This window comes from Excalfactoria chinensis, chromosome Z (assembly GCF_039878825.1).
Source record: "Excalfactoria chinensis isolate bCotChi1 chromosome Z, bCotChi1.hap2, whole genome shotgun sequence".
Classification (NCBI taxonomy): domain Eukaryota; kingdom Metazoa; phylum Chordata; class Aves; order Galliformes; family Phasianidae; genus Excalfactoria; species Excalfactoria chinensis.
The window spans coordinates 17626719-17646598 of NC_092857.1; the positions used below are offsets into that span (position 1 = coordinate 17626719).

The 19880-nt window shown below is 38.4% G+C and overlaps 1 protein-coding gene across 1 annotated transcript in view; it reads left to right on the forward strand.

Moving 5' to 3' along the window:
• Positions 1-19880, forward strand: part of RAB3C (RAB3C, member RAS oncogene family) — a 125641-nt gene that overhangs the window by 86110 nt on the left and 19651 nt on the right. The window contains exon 4 of the mRNA XM_072358942.1: positions 18354-18478. Within this exon, the coding sequence (XP_072215043.1) occupies positions 18354-18478 (125 nt within the window). The remainder of the gene's footprint in view (positions 1-18353; positions 18479-19880) is intronic.

The following is a 19880-nucleotide window of genomic DNA, read 5'->3' on the forward strand; positions in this document are numbered from 1 at the left end:
AAGTAAAAATGCACATCTTCTCCTTGTCCTCAGTCAGAGGAGTTAACATTCAAGTTCTGGAGTCTTTGTTTTTCCTTTGTCCTTTGTAATTGAAGGTGTTGAATTCTCTTGTTCGTCACAGTGGGTCCTCAGAGCCACCTGTGCTGCCTTACTACCTGCTGTGGATTTGCAGTCAGCTATAAGATACCCCTATAATCAGGATTAAAGCCCAGGTGTCCTGCTGCTTAGAATCACACACTTAACTGGGCAGGCAACTGTTTTACCGCTACTTCTTTAGCTTTAGATTTGAACACAATGAGTGAGATTGCAGCATGCCTGAGGTATAATTTCAGGGACTCCTGTCTGCATCCAGTTACAAGCATCAGGATAGAGAGGATGTCCTCAGCTTCTTTCTACAGACATACAGTGAAGAGTCACTCCCTTTCCTCAACCTTTTGCATTTACACCCACATTAGAAAGTATTACGTATTATTTTTAAAGCGCTGAACAAAGGTGAGAGATAGAAGCACAGAAGAGATCAATTTTGCATTGCCTACTGTTTCTCTGCATGAGGGTTTTACAGTGTAAGTCATTTGTTTGATTGCTGTGTGCACTTAAAGTGGTTGGCCAGAAAGCTTTGAACTTCTCTGAAGTACAAAAAGCAAGCTGTTCATTTAATCAGCACATTTAATTCATCCTGCTTTGCATGCTGCTCCACGCTGTCTTCTTTCCATATAAGGATTCTGTGGTATCTTCCTGTAGCACCCCTGCCTTTCTTCTGAATGCAGCCAAAGATGGCTTTGTGCATATTGCTTATGTATGATATAGGCCCAGCTGCTTTTTGGTGTGTAATGTAGCACCTACCTACTTCTCATATATCTCTTCTCCTCAGGTGAGTTGCTTATATTAAAGATGCTTATATTTCACGCTGATTGAAAGCATGTTCTTAATTTATTCTGCTTTTTAGTATTTATTTTTGTTCTGCATACATGGGCAGTGAATCAGCAAACTATACTTTGGTTATATAGAGGATTTATATCACTGATAAGTGTCTTTTGTGCTTAGGCACTTCTTTTTGTTTGGTACTGGGTATTCATCAGATTTCTCTTCAGGCAGCCATTGTTTAGAATCCAGTGAGTGTTTTCTAAAGCTGCTCAAACACATTTAGGAAAAGCATCAAGGCGAAACTGAACAGGGGGAGGAAAGACTTTCAAATTTAGCTACCATTAACAAAAATATAACATTTTTGTTCTATCTTTTAGTGAGGTTAGAGTAATTTTTTATTTTTTTTTTTCTCTCAGACTTGCTTACTAGCCCCTGCGTTATATATAAATAGGTAACATGCAGTTGACAACCTCTTAATGGTACCTTTTGTGTTGTTTTCTTTGGTCTCTCCTTTTTTAATCTGATTTACCCTCCTGTGTTAAATTGCTTACCTTCTGAGATTACCTGCCATAAATGTTAGAAGATGTACTTGATTATTACTTAGCATCTGTTCATGCATACCCCACTTTCTTTTACTGGACAGGTTTCAGATAATTCATTATTTCTTTCTGAGACACATCCTCTTTCCCACATTCTAAGTTCTTCCCCTGGCAGATGTCCAGAGGACAGAAGTTAGTTTACCAAGTGATCTATCCATTCAGCACTATTGTGAAGAATCAGAAAAGGCAGTATAGATTCAAATCTTGTTCATGTTTTCCTTTGTGCTTCTCTATGGAAGACTGAAGCTATGAATGCACACTTGGAAGTCATGGGATTGCTATGGAAAGCCCTATTTCTTCTAGAAATACTCTGCATGCTCTCCAAGAGAGAATAAAAATGTATTATGATTTGTTCTGCTCTTCCCCCTGAAACTTCCCATATCTATGCATTACTTTACCTTGGATTACACATGTTCCTTTTTATGGACTGCTTATCTGAGAGTCATCATTTGTGTGTTTGACCACAATGAGACTACCGCTTGCTTGACATTTCTTCTTTTCTGCTAATAACTTCTGGATACTGTTAATAGAGACCTTCCTTTTACCATTTAACGGATCTCAGTGGCCATCCCCCACTTTGCAACTCCATAACCAATGGCATAAAAACCTACTTACAGACAATGCCTCATGTCTGTGAGCACATTTATCATGAAAGTCTCCATGTTAGATGACAATCTTGAGGTGATCTTTTAGCTGTCTTGAGCAAATCTTGAAGAGCAGGATCACAGTTCAGACTGTAATAAAACTTACAGGAGCAATGAACCAACAAATTAAATATCTTTTTTTGAATCTGAACCTGCAGTTCCCATATCTATAGCATTGAAATAGCTCAGACCACTACACGCTAATAAGACAATAAGCAGTACCTGAAGTTGCTAAGTTTTAAGGTTTTTTGGTTTGGTTTGGTTTGGTTTGGTTTGGTTTTTGTTTTTTTTTATGAAGACATGCCTATTTCTAGTCCCATTAGATGCTGACAAAGGTACATATAAACCAAGACAGGTTTTCTGTAATGTTCCATTCATCTGTGAAAAACAAATATGTCATTTCAAATGTTAGATAGAATCTAACTTCACTGAAATCTAGTATCTTTCCTGCGTGGAGTCCACCATGGCCTCTCTTTACTGTGGAACATGATGGTTAATGCCATCAGGTTACTGAGATATGCCATTCCTCCCTTTAGCCTTCCTTATCTCTACTTATCAGAGTAGAAAAAAGTGTGTCTCTCTTCTAATATCTGTCACATTCTGGCACCATTCACAGATAAAGGAGGAATTCTTCTCCCTGTGGACAGTCCAATATGCCAGTTGAGTTACATTCAGAAGAGCTGACTGAAGCTACTAGGAGTTCTTGAACATCAGGTTCCCTGCATGTGCAAGTAGTAGCATTGCTTTTACATTGTATTTTCAGTAGTTTTAAATGCCAAAGTGGCCAAAGCTTTATCTTTTTGAGAAAATAATGAGTGCTGAGATAACAGATGCTGAGATTCTACGTAGCAAATTAAAGATTCCAAAACAATTGGATAGAGTTCCACCATCTTGAGAAGTGGTTGTTGACTTGGTACAACCCAAAACAACCAAGTAAGCATAAGGGAAGAAATAATGTATTTTTGATCTGTTTCTTCTTTTCTCTCTCTCTCTTTTTTGCTTCATTTTCTTTCATATCTCCTCAGTGGCAGTTGGGCAGTCTTAGGCTTACAAAAGAGATGAGAGCTTGCCTTCTTTTCAAGTACAAATGCTTACACTTGCATGTGTTTAGTGTTTATCTAACAGCTCTTTCTGGGTGTATGTAATACATATATACATATGCAATATGTGGCTAATTGCTATCATTTAGGATTCTTAAAAGGAATTCTTAATGACTGTGAGTGATCTACAGCATTTCAGTCCCATTTCGATCTCCTAACTAAATTCATGAATCCCTACCAGCACCTGCATGGAAATACAGGTCCCTGCACCCAGTGTCCTTCTATGTCTTGACTGGGCTCTCTACACATTTCTAATGGTAGGAAAAGACAAAGCTGGACATGAAACTGTCAGGATTATGACCATATGATTTCCCTATGAAAGAAGAAAACCATACTGATCTTTCTCATCTGCTCTATCTTGGAAACACATCCAAAACTCTGCTCTACTGCGAAAGGGGAAAGGAAGCTGGACAGCAGGATTTGGAGCTCTTTTGCTCCTGACTTTAACCATTTTGCTATCCTGAGGTACATTCACAGATGTATTCAGCAGTTTCCATGGTTTGCCACAAGTCAGGTTTCGTGCTTTTTCTTCTAGAGTTACAGGTAGCAAACATGTCTTTGAGAATCAGCTTCAGTAAGAAAGGTTTCATACCAACAAAGTGTACTAAATTGTCTCCTGACTGTTACAGCTCTGCAGAAATCTTTCACTGTTATGAGATGAATCAATTGGAGGTGATTGCTAGTTTGTATCTGTGAAGTAAAAGCCTATGGGGAACCTTCACCTTATACTGTAGACAAATCTTACAGTCAATTAGTGAATTCTGTAACCTTGGAGACCTTGACAACATCCAAAGCTTCAGAATAAATTTAGCTGATGTATTGCAGACACCCATATCCAAATTAAACACATGCCTTTTAGTCAATGGCAAGAAACAGACACTTTTAACTCATTAGTCATCTCATTCTAAAGCAGCTGTCTAGAACAGACCAGATGAATTGCACCCAAAAAGAGCTCTGCCAGCCTATCTTTGTCAGAGCTGTGAAGAGTTGTGACTCTTAACTTGTCTAGCTCTGCCAAGAGAAATCTCTAATTGAGATGCAGTTATATTGGGAAAAAATTTACTTCTTTTTTCTGTTCTCCTATGGGATCAGAGTTGGCAGTGCAAGATAGTCTGTTACATTCCTAAGATAAATAGAGTTTTGTTGATATAGTTAGGTGCACACTGGAAATACTCTCCATTCAGGTGCAGTTATCACCAGTACTCCGTGCCTTATAATGTCCTACTGTCCAGCTTATTCATTCACCCTTATTGGTTTTCAGTGGTAGACATTCACTTCTGGAACAGTGCACAAAAAATAATTTATTCTCCTGTTTTTTCTGGTACATTATTTCAGAAATCTTTCTTCCTGTAGACCTGTAGACCACTGAGGATGCAGAACAGTTTCACTGCTGAGCTTCCCATTTTGTGACACCAGCCCTTCTCAAATTTCTGTCCCAAGATATCTGCCTACTAAAGGACCTGTATGTTGTGTATAGTCATGTCCTCCAAGAGTGGTCTCTACATATGGAAGTCAATGACAACATGTCAATAAGACAATATTCAACAGATAGTTTTTGTCACTGGAGAGAAGGTGTAACCTTAAAAATGCGTTAAGAAGTAGTTTAAGCAGTTTAGGAAGTATGAGGTAAGCTTTAATTTATGACCATTCTACATAATCCCTATGATCCCTAGGTAATTTAGACTGTATTGTATTGAAATACCACTGTCCTCGGTTTTCAAAACTTCTGGAAATTTCTAGATTTTTCCCCTCCAGTGTTTGGCTAAGAAGTATTCATGCTTGAATATGCTGCCAATAGCTTCCACCATATTCAGGACTTCTTTTATATCTGGCATCTGAGGCCAGGGACAAGCACTATACTTCTGTTTTTTAAGGACTGTGATGGAGAACAAAAATTCAATACAAATGCAATTCAAATACAAAAGCTAACGACTGAGAGTCAAATGTATGTGTATACACAGGTAGTAGTACTACTGAACTTCTGATTGAAAACACATGCCTCTTGTTTCTTGTTTTATTTCTTATATTAGAAACAAAACCTAAAGTCTAATGTTTCCCATCGGGCTCTGCAATTCAGCAGAAATAAACCTGATGTAAAAACCTTTCTGGTACAATGAGTCAGTAGGACAATCCTGTCACCCTGTGCGAGGCAGAATAAATACCAATGGTTGCTTTTGCTCCCAGAATCCCTACAAATTAATTTTGAAAAGCAGTGTCTGAAGAGCAAAGTGTGGCTGAAGTAGTTAAAAACTAACAATCAAAGCCTCAAAATAAAAATATAACTCTTTTTGTCTGACTAACTTGGATCAGCTAGGAGCTGGATTAAGGCAGCTGCCATTTTGCCAATCCAATTTCAGGTATCTCTATGAAAAAGCCTTGCCTAGCCTGATTCAGAATTTCAGAGCTCAAATCCTTTGTGCTTGCAAGCATATAGCCGTGAAAGGAAATTACTTTCAGTCTTTGTGCAAGGAATCTCAGTTTTGTGCCTTCAGGGTCCATGTGTAGCTCCTACTGTTTCCTTTGCTCTACCTTCTGGAAATTAACAAGATAAGTAACTTTAGAGATAAAATGTTGGTTTATGCTAATTCTTCTGTAAAACATAGCATTTTGAAAATTGTGTATTCCTAATGTTTTAGTAGAACAATCCCACCTATTTCATCAACAAGAAGTCTAGTGAATTTAACACATGCTCTGACACACGGCTTGCATGTTGGATGAATCCTTGCTAAGGATACTCCGTGATCTGTCAAAAGTAGCTCTCCGTGACCTGGTGAGCTTTCTCAGTGATTACAATTAGGTCAGATTCGTTTTTATTATTATTATTATTATTATTCTTTTAATTAAAAAATAAAAAGACAAAAAATTTCAAAATGCAATTTATGCACACGTAAGACTTAGTTCTTATGAAAAAGTTTATGCCAAATGCTGAATGAGAAAAATAACACCGAATGATCTAATAAGATCTGATATAACAGAAACAATAGAAGAATTCCTTTAAACTTAAGAAAAAGAAAGCAAAAATAACAGAGGAAATAAAATCAGAAGGAATGAATTTGAGAAGTGAAAGAAACTTGGAAAGCATTTCTGTCAAAATAGGCAGAAAGGGCCATAAATGTGCATCAGGTTTCATATAGAGGTATGAAAGTATGAGTCAATCCAGATTTCCAGAGAATTGATTAATGGGAAGTTTCCTAAAATAGAGAGTCTTGTTGCTAGATATTTTGCATATACATCAACAATATGAATCCAGATTTTCTATTTAAAAGATAAAAGTACAAAGGAAAAATAAATCACCTTCTAAGGCCCACCTAAATCATAGCTACAGAATTATTAGTGGTGTACAAACCAAAAGAACTTCACTGTACCTGAAAAAAAATCTCCCAGCTCTACAATACCATCGCCATGTTCCTGCTTTGTGGGACTGGTGGTGGATGGCTAACAGATAAACCCAGAAGAGCAAGAGACTGCAGAGACTGTTGGATTAGAGCCACCAAGCGCTGTACAGACTGCTGCTGATGCAGTGAGGAGGGAAGTAATAGAGCTAATCATGTTGCACCAGAACTTGCTCAGTTTCAGTCTTCCTTTTTTATTTATTTATTTATTTATTTATTTATTTATTTTTATTATCAAAAGTATTATCACTGCAAGAAAGAAAAAAATGTGAGGATGTGTTTATATTTGCTTCTTTACATATATTTACATGGACACAAAATGGCAAGAGAAATATGGAAATATGAATGTATATTTTACAGTGACAACAAATCCACTCATTTACATACATAAGTGTAATATACTCAGACACTGTAGTTGCTTGAGTAATGCCTTCAGTATTCCCATATTTCAGAGCTTTGTTTTTCAAATATAAAAGTTTGGGCCAGATGTATTGATTAGGGTCATTAATCAGAGTTCCAGTGACAGTTTGTGCAATCAGCACAAAGTGGTGATTAACAGGATCACTTGTTTCGAAGCATCTGGAACATGAAACCATGGGGACAGATACGTGAATGCAGACCATGTTTTGCCTTTTATTGTTTCCATGGATATTATTTTCCCTATAAATACTTTGTTCCATCCCCTTTCAAACCCTAATCTTTGACTGTGCGCGCTGTGCATGAGAAGTAGTATCTTTGAAGGATGACAATTTAACGGTAGGTTTCTCAGTGGGGAGAAAATTAAAACGTACAGCCTTTTGTCTGTGTGGTGAGTTACTAAATCAGCTCCCACAGAATGACACAGCTTGCAGCATTATACACGACTTAAATACTCTTCATTAACATGTATCGTTACTGTATCCTACTGAGAAAAATGTGTCACATTGGTTGGTCTACTCATAAGTAAGACTTGTTGTAGGATACAGTTTTGTACTCTTGTAAACAAGAACTAAAAATTGAAGTCTGTGTGATTTTGTCATGATACAAAATATAAGAAGTGGGCTGGAAGTTTTCTCTGCCCTTAATGCATTAACACCATCTCCACTCTCTGGAAATATCTGCTTAACTTTTCCAAACACACAGCATGTGAAAGCGGTATACACTACACATTAAAAAAGAAATGAAGAAATCACACTTGACTTTCATAGAAAATTAAATATTTTTATTAAGTCTGCACACCTTCAGCTAAAGTCCATATTGTCCAAGAGTAGATGGGCATCTGTCTGTCATCTGTCTCCAAGAAAAAAACATCTCCAGGGTTTGCAGTGTCTGCATGATATAATATATACTGTGACCATACACCACCTAAGGCTGACACTGTATGTACAGGAAAACATTTGAGTTGGTGGGCTTTTCTTCTAAAGAGATGGCCATGACCTACTGGGGACAAAGGATATGGAACATAGAAGTAACATATAGTTTTTTGATTTCTGGTTTGTTTGTTGTTTTTTTGTTTGTTTGTATGTTTTTAATGTAGTAAGTGCATAATTGGCTTTCTAGTATTGGAAAGTACTTTCAAGGTGTGTTTGACAGCTGAGAACAAAGCAGGATGCAGAGATCGTGCCAAGGATGCAGAAAACAAAGGACATCTGCAACCTGATTCATACAAATTAAGTATTCCCTGAGGGTTTCTCATCCTTCTAATGGAAGTACAAAAGAATTACAATTTGAACCTGAACATCTTTTACCCTCCATATATTCACTTGATATCATTTACCATTATCCCATGGATTTGCGTTTTAGTGTCAGAAATGAATCTTTTTCTGACAACAGACACTAGGTGCTGTTATTTGAAACAGTGTTGTATGTATAAGCACCAGAACTAATTTCATAGGAAAGATAATACACAGAAAGTAATGGTTGATTAGAAAGAAAGAAAATTTTGATTGATGAGCCCCAGTGATGCCTATCTCCCATCTTAGGCACCAGAATTATATAGTTATGAATAACATGCCAGTTCTTATTGCATTGTGTTAAACACAGACCCAGGGCATTCCCAAGAGTGAATGTAATTGAGTAAGCATACACTTCCTCCATAGAGTGGTAGTGGACTGTCACTAAGATAACTGCATAAAAATAAATATCATAAATGCACTGAGAATATCTGCCTTTATATCTTTAGGTATTCTCTTCTGTCACACTTACTTTCATTGTATTATATAACATAATAAATTACAGATTAGCATGGCTTTACCCTCCAGAAGAATTGGATTTATTTTGATTCTTGTTAAAACCTCTCAGAACTGAAAATGTGCACATCGTGTTCTAAATAAATTTGTGGCCTGTAGTGGAGTTTTCTGTTAGGGTAACTTTTCTCTTTTGTTCACTGCCTAAGCTGAGTTTATTTAGCTTAAAGCAGACCTAGTTCCTCCTGGAATACTGCAGACCTGTAATGCTCTGCTCATTTTGATTAGTCTGTTGTCAGAAAATTAACCAGATATTTGTCAGTGTCACACCTGTCACACAGCTTCTGCATCATCAATTTATCTTCCTCCAAGGGAAGGCTAAACGTGTAGACTTTGCACTGCACAAGGAAGATAAAACCGCTCAGAAGGAAGTGACGACTCATTGGTATTCTTCTGATTTTTCTAAATGTCAGCTTATTTCAGAATCATCATGCATTTTTTTTTTCATTAATTTCAATCTGGGAAAAATATATAATACTATGTAAAAAATAATTGACACACCAAACAGCACTGGCAAATATTCACATATTTTGTATGTGTAGATATTTTGCAAGTGTAAAGGAGTTGGTATATTCCATTATTACATCCACATCTCATTAGATCTTTTCCCTTTGCTGCTTTGCTGCACTGAGAATGGAAGGATTTTATTCCCATATTCTCCCCTTTTTTTTTTGTCCCTTCATCCACGTTTTATACTTCTACATTGCTGAGACACCTTTGTCACTACTGTAAGTAGTTAATAAGCACTTCCAGTCAGCGGGTGCTGGTGCTATCAATGAAATTAAACATCTCAAATTCAGAATGCATGTCATGTACTCTAATTAAAAGTGGAAATGATAGGATACCTACTAGTTCTAAATCATCCATTCGAAGGACATACTTCTGCACAATTGCCCTGCTGCAATCACCGGTTCACCTCGGTAGTCTGTATTGATAATTATTTCTTTTATTGATTGCTTTTTTTGGCTTTCATTAGTTGCTTCAATAATTGTTAAAAAGTTACAGGCAAGAAGTAATAGAATTTTCATTACCCATAATCACTGAGCTTTTATGGCCTTTAGCTGTATCATGCCAGAATGACAACATGAGTAGCAATAGTTTAAAAGCTGCAAACACCCAGACTTTCTTTGTGAGTAGCTGAAGGAGGAAAGATACTTTGCTGTTTCTCAAAGCAGTTCTGGTTCCTGGGGCTGTGTTCTCCCATATACTCGGCAGTTCTTCCAAGATCTAACAAACGCTAGGACCTCATTTTGGGTTTTTTTATTACATTATAAATGGGAGAATAATGACCATATAGAGTCCATTATTCAAGTAAGCACTCCAAAGCCTGAGGCTACTCCAGGACTTTTCTGCCTTTTTTTTTTTTTTTTTTTTTTTTTTTTTTTTTTTTTTTTTTTCCAAAATGGCAATCAGAAGATTGAGTTGGGGTTTTTGGCCAGGGGTTTTATACATTTTGGATGGCTCATCTCCCGCTAACAGTGGGTTATTCTGGGGAACAGATGGAAGGCCTGAGGCCACATTTCTCTCTGCCCTCCCTGCAGCAGGGTCTGAGTGCCAAGTGCAGAACAGCTGGTACAGAGCCAGCTTCCAAATGGCCACCAGGACTGGTCACTGAAGCCCTTTAATGTGCTGTGCAGAATCATCCTATAAAATTCCCATCTCCTTCATATCTTAAAGGTGAGTGGGACAGAGAAGCAGATGGGAAAGGTTCATGACAAAATGGTATTCTTAAGAGATGTAACCTTTCAGGTTTGCTGGGTTTAAGAGGGTTTAGAAGACAAAAAGGAAGATGTACCGAAGGACTAGAACATATGATTCCTACTGAATTTTAGACATTCGGTAGCATGAGGAAAACCTCAGATCTATCTCAAAGAAAATACTGATTGAACTGAGAGAGTGCCAGAGCTCTGAGACAGCAGAAACAGGACAGGGCTACTAAAGGACCCCTGGAAAGATGGGAGTGGCAGAGCTTCCTATTACCACCTACTCAATGTTTCCTGCTTGATAAAAAGGGGACTGGGAGAAGATACCAGCAATGCCTCAGTGACAGTAGAAAATAAAGTCTTCAGAAAATGCAGATGAGCCAGCCTTCCTGCTCAGAGATGGCCGGGCATTCAACTCAACCTCCTGCAAATAAAGGAGGAACTCTCCTCTTTTATTTGCAGGATTATATAAAGCCACAAGGTTATTTTTTACATACCTCCAAACTTACAGCAGATTTTCTGACACTCCACCTCACCAAACACTTTAATAAACTGAGACAGATAGTTTTAGAACAAACAACCTGGACTATGCCTCATGTCCCATCACTACCCTTCAGCCCCTGTTAGTTCTGCAAATGGACTTTGGAAACTGCACACTGGAAACAGGGATGAGAGAACGTAGAATCAACCAGTAAAATCAACCTAACAGACACTTCAAAAATTAAAACCATTTGGTAGGAGTTTTCTTTATTTGAATGTAGGGTGACATTTTCTTTTGTTTTCCTTCCTTCCCTCCTCCCACAACAGAATAATGCATTCCAATTAATTGCATGCTCTTTCTGAAACCAGAACATCAGGAGTACAACATGTTCCCTGAACTTGCTGGAATAAACATTATACATGGTCCCCCTGGAGCTTTTTCATTAGGGGCATTCTCTGCTGTCATTGCACATGGCTTACTACATAGTTCATCTAGAAAGTACATAGAAATTAGCCCCTGTAGAAAATGCAGGAATCCTTGGAGGAGTCTGGATTCAAACACTAGTATGTATATTAGAGTTGGCTCTAAAAAATTCATGTTACTGAGAGAAATATTTGCTATATGCACATATTTTCATCTACTAGCTTGCTTGCCATCCTTGCTGTCTGTGGATAAGAATATATCAGAGACTATTCTGAGTTAAAGTTTGTTCTGTTCATATGAGAGTTATTAAAAAGTGACTATCTGGAGACACATTCAGAGTGAATCAGTATGCCAATCAGTGGGAAGATCCTGAAAAATATCAAGCATAATAGGGAGCAGGTTTAACTTCTGTAGCAGTTTCTGCATGGTACAATGAAATGACACCTAGCTGAGCTGAGTCTGGTCTGTTCAGGGAACATTAATCATGCTGGATGTGATGGCCCTAGGGAAGAGAGGCTGCTGCTTCTCTGTGCTCCATCTCCAACCATTAGTGAGGCTGAAGGTACATTTCCAGGAGGCACATGCACACACAGCATGTGTACATTTATATGTAAATATAAATCCACAAAGGATCATGGAATCACAGAATGGTTTGGGTTGGAAGGGATGTTTAAGGTCATCCAGTTCCAACCTCCCTGCTATAGGCAGGGGCACCTCCCTGCAGACCAGGTTGCTCAAAGCCTAATCCAGCCTGGCCTTGAACAAATCCAGGGAGGGGCCATTCACAACCTCATGTGGGGAACCTGTTCCAGTGTCTCACCACCCTCACAGAGAAGAATTTCTTCCTAATATCTACTCTAAATCTGCCCTTTTCCAGTTTAAAGCCATTTCCCCTCTTCCTGTCACTACATGCCCTTATAAAAAGTCTCTTCCCATCTTTACTGTGAGCCCCCTTTAGGTACTAGAAGGCTGCTATACTTCACCAAACTGCCATGACCTTTCAAATATGATGGCATGGAAATTTTATCTGCCAGTTCCCTCGTACCCTATGGATAGATCTCATTGGATCCCATAGGCTTGAGCACCTTCAGGTTTTTTAGATGGTCTCAAACTCAAACAGGTTTTTTAGATGGTCTTCACTTATAGCAGGTACATTTTCCATCCCCAGTTCTTACCTTTTCTTTCTGCAAATTGGTCAGTGGGGCTAGAGCCCTTGCCAGTGAAGACTGAGGCAAAGAAGTCATTGAGCACCTCAGCTTTTCCTGTATCCCTCATGAGCAGGTCTCCAGTTTCCTTCCAGAGAGGGGCAATATCTTCAATGGCCTTCCTTTTAACACTGATATACCTGTAGAATTTATTCTTGTTCTCTTTTATGTTTCTGGCTAGACTAAATTCTAACTGGGTTTTAGTTTTCCTAACCTAATACATATAATGACATATATAAATAAATATTTAACATATATGTGGCATGTATAAATTTATATTTACATATACATACGTGTGTTTGTGTGTGTAAGTTGCTTCAAAAGTAATGCCTCTTACTTCTTTCTTTGGAAAGCATGATAGATACAATGAGAACAATAACACTATTTGCCAGAACAAATTCTCAGCTCAAAACAGTTTTTAAGTGTAGTCACCGCTGTTAGCTACACATTTTTGCCAGTGTGAATAAGAGCCTGCATGCTGTGTTCATAAAAATCTGCACTGTTGCTGTCACCACCGCTGAAATGCACTGCCCACCACATCACTGTGCTCACATCCATAGTTTGGCCACCAGAAACATAAAGCAAGCTTTGAAGTCAGTGGGTGCCATTTGTACCTCATGGAGAAATTCAGTTGTAGAGCTTTGTTTCATGAGCATTTCCATGTCGGACAGGGTTCTGTCAGACTGCCCCTCTGCTGCCATCTGTCACACAGCAACAATATATAATGGAATATTAGCAGAAGGTTTCAACTGATACTGCTGTATTGCCTTCATCTACCTCTGATGTCAAGGGCCAGCATAATAAAATTTCAGAGCAGCTTTCATTCATGGCTGGCCACACAGATCATAGACAACACACAGAGCACTCACATGGCAAAGTAGGATGGACATCCACTAGCAACAGTATGTAGATGCATGCATATACATATATGTATGCGAGTGATGTATATCACTCTGTCAGCTGAGCGCAGTCACAAACTGCGTGTTAGCTATTCCTGGTCATGCTCTTCCCAGCTGCTGGTACTTGGAGGTGGCTCTGATATCCCAGCCCCATTTTAGTAGGTACAAACCATTTGTACAGAGACAGACACATAGCTGGCCAGGACTCACTGTGAAATTCCCTTTAGAGATACCCCATGCTCACAGGCTACCTAATCTACTTGCCAGCTGGCCTGGCTCAAACTTCACCAGTGCATTCTTTGCACCTCCTCCTCCACGTCCTATCATGTGTTCTGCACTCACATGAGTCCAAAAGCATCAGCCCATAGGGATTGATTTCAGGCCAGGACAGTAGGGCTGAGGCAATTCTGCGAGAGGCCTGGAGCTAGTGTATCTTTTTCTGAGTCCCTCGTTTGGGTTACTGCCTGTCTTTGTATACCTGTGCTCCTCTGGGCAAGTAGGTGTGTGTGTGACAGGCCGATGGCTCCTGTGATAGGCCTGTGAGCAGCCAGGGCCAGGATACCCTTTGGGCTTCCATTGCTTCCCCATGCTACTTCATGAATGTGCGGATGAGTTTTTATCACATAATTTAACACTAACAAATGACCTTGTACAACAGTAACTTCACAGTGGATATGCTCTGTGCTAGTGACTTTGCCTTGCAGCACTGCAGCCACACATCTGACCGGGGCTGGGTGTTTGTGAACCAAACTCCATCACACTGTGCAAATACACCCAGCACACTCCCTGCACACACACACAACACAGGTGCTGGGACAATCATATGAAGCTCTTGCATGTTCAGAGGCACAAGATTACCCTGGTTCTCAAAGGTTAGCCTCCTGATTTCTTTTTTTGAAATGTCTGTTCTTTTGTTGTTGTATTCAGTATCCCTACTAGGACCAAGTTCTTCATTCAGCTGATTCTTTTGCAGAGCTCAAGCGGAGTCTAACTGGAGAATGGGCATGTCCCTTTAAGCTCATACCTGTCATACAGTGTGCTGCAATGTAGATCTTTTACAGACTCAGTCATGAAGGCATTTCACTATGCTTGGTAATAGCTATAAATGACTGGCAGGGTGTTAGGTTTTTTTTGCCAGACTTGGAGCAGGTTGTGCATGATAATAGTGTCTTGAGTATTAATAACTGTGTTCACCATTTTAAGCATTGTAATACTCACTTTGAAACCTGTATGCTCATTAAAAATGAGGTAATAGTAGATAAATGGCTTTGCCTAGGCAACACTGCTTTTATTCTCTCCAGTAAAGGACAGAAGTGGCAGCAATACAAAATCCTGTTGAACACTATTGATCTAATAAACAATATTGAGTATATTTCTGAAAGATTTTACCTTTTAAAAGATGTGTTTTACCTTGTGAACTAGTGAAAATTACAAGGTATTTCCTAGGTGCAGAAATAGGATGTACATATAAGCAACGAGAACTGTTTATCACTGCCTTTCCTTTGGGCTTTATTTTAAACAAAGTCTGGCTGAAAAACTGTCTTTTGAGTATTTTCTTCAGACAGGATCTCAGTCCATCAAATAAAGCAAAAAGCCTCCATCTTATCTTTGGTAATCTTCTGTCACAGTAGTCCAAGATGACTTTGGAGATTTATTGATGTAACTTTACAGTATTTTGAACTGTTACAGCAAAATACAGTGCTGTTTTAGGATGAAAAAATAGCTTTGCTTTACTTAGCATTCAGCAACTACTCTTCTGATAAGGATTCTGGCAGAATAGTGCCAGGAGAAAAAGTCTTGTGTTGATCAGTGAAAGTAATGGATCATTGAATTCCTGCATTAATCTGCCTCTCTGGTGTCTATACATTATAAAAAATCAGGCATGTTGCAGATTGTCTGCATACCGTACAACTAGAATGTGAAAGATTTACAGGGTAAATTACTATTGACATACATCAGGGCAGTGAGACTGAACAAAAATTGCTGTGTTCAGCTAACTGCAAAAATCAGCTTTGCCTTTTCGTATCTTAAATCTTCCTGAGGCTAAAGTTCTTTACAAGGACAATGTTTTGTGTTTCGGATTAATCAGAAGCCTTAGTCATTTGAAAGGACATATATGCAAGGAACAGCAGAATCTCTTTTGTAAATGATCTGCGTGTTGGCTTTTGTGGAGAACTGTGGGCAAAAAATCCATAGAAGCCATTAGTGGAAATGTATGTCTAAAAGAAAACATAACAGTGATAAGCCTATTATACTCTTTGAATCCATGCTCCTGCTGATGTGAGATTGAGTGGGTATATATTTGCCTGATTTTCACAGTCAGTCAGATGTATCCTTGCACTACAGAGTCCTTTTCAAAACATGAGCCCTTGGAATCATTATCAAAGACAAGATCTCCTTTCCTGTTGCTTAAAAAAAAAAAATCCACAACTAGATGAGGTGTAAGAAAACCAGATAGATATGTCTGAGAATAAAATAAATGGCCTTGGTAATGAGAAGCATTTGAAGGCACAGGACAATAATTCACATAATGAAAAATCACAGCTGGGTTTGGTAAAATGAAGTGTTTTATATTCTTAAGCAAATAAAATAAAAATAAAAATTAAAAAAATTAAGAAATTGGAGAAGGTTAAGTAGAACAGAAGTCTGCAAACAAGGTTAAATTAATTCTCTTTACATTGGTGTGAAAATATTCTCCAGGACATAATGCTTCATTCATCAGTTTATGATATTTCACCCTTGCAGATGTGGTGGTTTCTCAGTGATGGCGGCTAAGCTTCACCATGCTACTCTCTCACTCTCCCTTCTCAAAGGAACAGAAAGAGAAAATATAAAAATATTACAGAATATGCAATCGATTCCTTCTGTGAAATTTAATACTTTTACTGTGTATTTTGCTTCAGAAACTACTTCAATTTCCTGCAAAGTTGCTATGGTGACAAATGTAATTCTAGTTAAAATATAATAATAATCCTCTTTTCCTTAACCACAAATTTCTGAAGAGCTCAGCATGGTTTCATAAGAGCATTTGTACCAAAATGAATGCATAGTGCCCTTTTCTCTGAGCAATTCTATCTTTAGTAAAAGTGTAAATGGAAGTCTGACCTCACAGTACCTTAAGATAGCTTTCTCAAATTATTACAGATTTTTAACAGAGTTAAAATACCACAGTGTGCATCTCTTCAGTGAAAGATCTGGGCAGGTCCAAGGGGACAATCTGCAGCAAGAAGAAATGGAGCAGGGCTTGCTTCATCTTTTTCTGGCCACTCTTGTGAAGCAGAACACACTAAAGTCAGTATGACCCTTTCATTCCAAACTGTTCTTCCCTGCATCACACGTGGCTGGAGGCAGCTGCAGCAGGCTGTTTCAGCTCATGCCAGCAGGCCATCGATGTTGGGCATGGGTACAAAGACAGCCTGAGGCAGCTTTTGCCTACATCCATCCTTCTCCACTCGTGATAAGCACAGACAGATGGGAAGATACGATCCATATCTCTCTTTAACTGTAATTGAGAATTGGACTACACCATGGTCCTTTCTTGTGTATGAATAATTCTGCCATGACTGAGGCTCACTATACAGAGGAAAAAGCTACGTTATAAGAAGGGGACACTAGCGAACCAGCACCCACAAGAGCCATCTTCCAAATGTTTGGATGGCAAATTTTTGCTGCTATCTAATCTTTTCTTACAGAGACCTAGAGCCCTGGTACACAACATGTATCCCCTACATGTGGTTGAACAGGCTGTTTTCTATTCTAGGGCAGGTTTCCTTAGCACACTGTGTTGTCCAAGGAGATAGGGATGCTCTTTATTTCTCTCTCCTTTGGTCCTATTTGGGGAGAAGAATATTAACACCCTACCAAGAACTTGAGACAGAATGTAAAGCCAGGTGCAGCCAATTCCAAAACTTAGAGCACTTAAAGCAATATTACTGCTCCCTGTGCTGCTGTATTCAGAAACAGATGTTGCTCTCAGTTAGTAGAGACTGCCAGCATCATCACTCCCAACTGTGTCTGGAGTCTTGGCATTAAGGTTTCCTTCTTACAGAGAAGGTCTGAGGGTCAGCAGAGCAGCTGAGAGGTGCTACAAGTAGCATGTTCCTATGCTGCCTTTTAGCTGTGTCCTATTCATATCGCAGAAGAGATCTTTGTAGGGTGTGCTGTTTCCCCACCAGTGATCAAGGTCATCATAGGGTTTCAAGGCCTGGGATGCTTCAGTGCATCTGTAGACGAGATTGGAGCTTGAATAATTTAAATGGAGCATAAGTTAAAGTTCAGTCTCAGCCCCTGACCATAGCTTAATGTACAGTATGAATGTTGCTGCCCTACCAGGAAATCAAAGAGCTGCTATGGAATGTGCTGCAGAGAAATATCAGAAGACAAAATGTCTTTGAAGTTTTGCTGATAAGTTTAGATCTTAATTTTAAAAGGTGAAAGATAAGATATTAATAAGCTGCTGATTTTGTTTCAAGGCTATGCTTTTAGATGATAAGATTTGCATTAAAACGTGAAAACACTTTTTTTAATTGCATGGGAGAAAGTGACACTGCTTCTTTCTAAAAATACAGGAAGAATGTTGATGACGGGAAAATACTGAAAGATTGACTTGTTTTAACATCAAAAGTTAAAGCTATAATTCCTAAAAGATAATCCTTTTATTTATTTGAGATTCAGAATTAAATCATGTTACCTTAGATGTCAAAATCAGTATTGTCTTTTTTTTTTTTTCTGGTTACAGTTCTCTTTGAAATTTATTTAGGAAGAATTTGCTTTGCTTTGACTTATTTTTCTCTCTCTTTTCTTTCTCTTTCTTTTCAGGTCAACTCAAATCAAAACGTACTCTTGGGATAATGCCCAGGTTATTTTGGTGGGTAACAAATGTGACATGGAGGATGAGCGGGTAATCTTCACTGAGAGAGGAAAACATTTAGCAGAGCAACTTGGTAAGGAAGAAAAAAAAAATGACAAAAGCTTTATGCCTGCTTGTAAGAATGCTCGAAATAATCTCATTAATTGCTATTGTGCTTGTAATGGAATGTTCATGAAACACTCACTGTACAGAAATACAGTTGCACAGCACTTCCTTTTTGTTTCTGCAGGCTGAGGTCTAAGCTGTCTGTGACATCACTAAAACATTAACATCATTAGAATAGACATGTCCGGGAATGACCTTATGCAGAACTGTGATATGTTATCTAAAAATGACCATAAGATCAGTGCTGGCTCAGAGGCTGGATTAGATTTAAGACATCTGATAAAACATTCCTTATGCAGTTGCTTAGATAGGAAGAAAATTATCAAATTTGTGATAAAATTATGTATGTGTCTGTATACATATATAATGTGTCTAGGTAGTTACAGCCATAGGCAGGTATGTTTTAGTGAAGGGAGATGTAAAACAAAAAAATAGAAATGAGAGGATAGACTGTAGAAATATTTTACTCTGAACATCAGATAGTCCTCCTGAGAAACTGAACATGTGGATTGTGGTTTTCACAGCCAATAATCCCAAACAGGAAAACATCAATAATCAGCTCCCAGTGCAGAACAGGTAGTGTACGCAGGTGTAAATAAGATGACCCTCTCTTTCACAGTGTCTTTTTCCAGGAGGCAAATGTGCCCACAGAAAACTGCAGAACTGTGGACATATCTGTTCTGTCTGTTCCTGCTCAGCAGTGATATTCTTTCATAATGGCAAGTGTTTTGGGGGTGAGACTGGCCATACTGTGATGGAAAGGTCCCCAAAGCATCATAATACTCTCCAGCCTTCTTTTTCTCCAAATACAAATCTCTCTGGAGAGCACACACAGCAGTTTTGCAAATCTGACCTTGTCAGTACAGGACGTTAATTTCTGCACTGTACCAGGCATGGGATTGTTATATTTAGATTGGACTGTTGAAAGGAGCAGATTGTCTTCTTCTGGACAGTGTACATAACTGATCCCCTATTCACTATTTTCATATGGATGTTTTGGGAAAAGAGTGTTATAAGAGTGATATCTCACCTGTGTTAGCTGCATGTTAGCTGTAATATTATTTTTGTAGCTTACTGATCTCATTTTTTTTTCTTTTTAATAAGTTCTAGAATGGTTTATCCCATCAAATAACTTCACTGGAATGGTTAATCTTCATATCACTTCTATCTCGTAAAGCATTACATATGTGTAAAAGCACACTTCATACTGTGTGCAATTAAAAAAAAAAAAAAAAAAAAAAAAAAAAGTTGCCATAACACCCTACTGTAACAGTGATACCTTTCTTTACAGGTTCTTCACTTTGTGAACCCTTACAATCATAGAATCATAAGGTTGGAAAGGACCTACAAGATCATCTAGTCCAACCGTT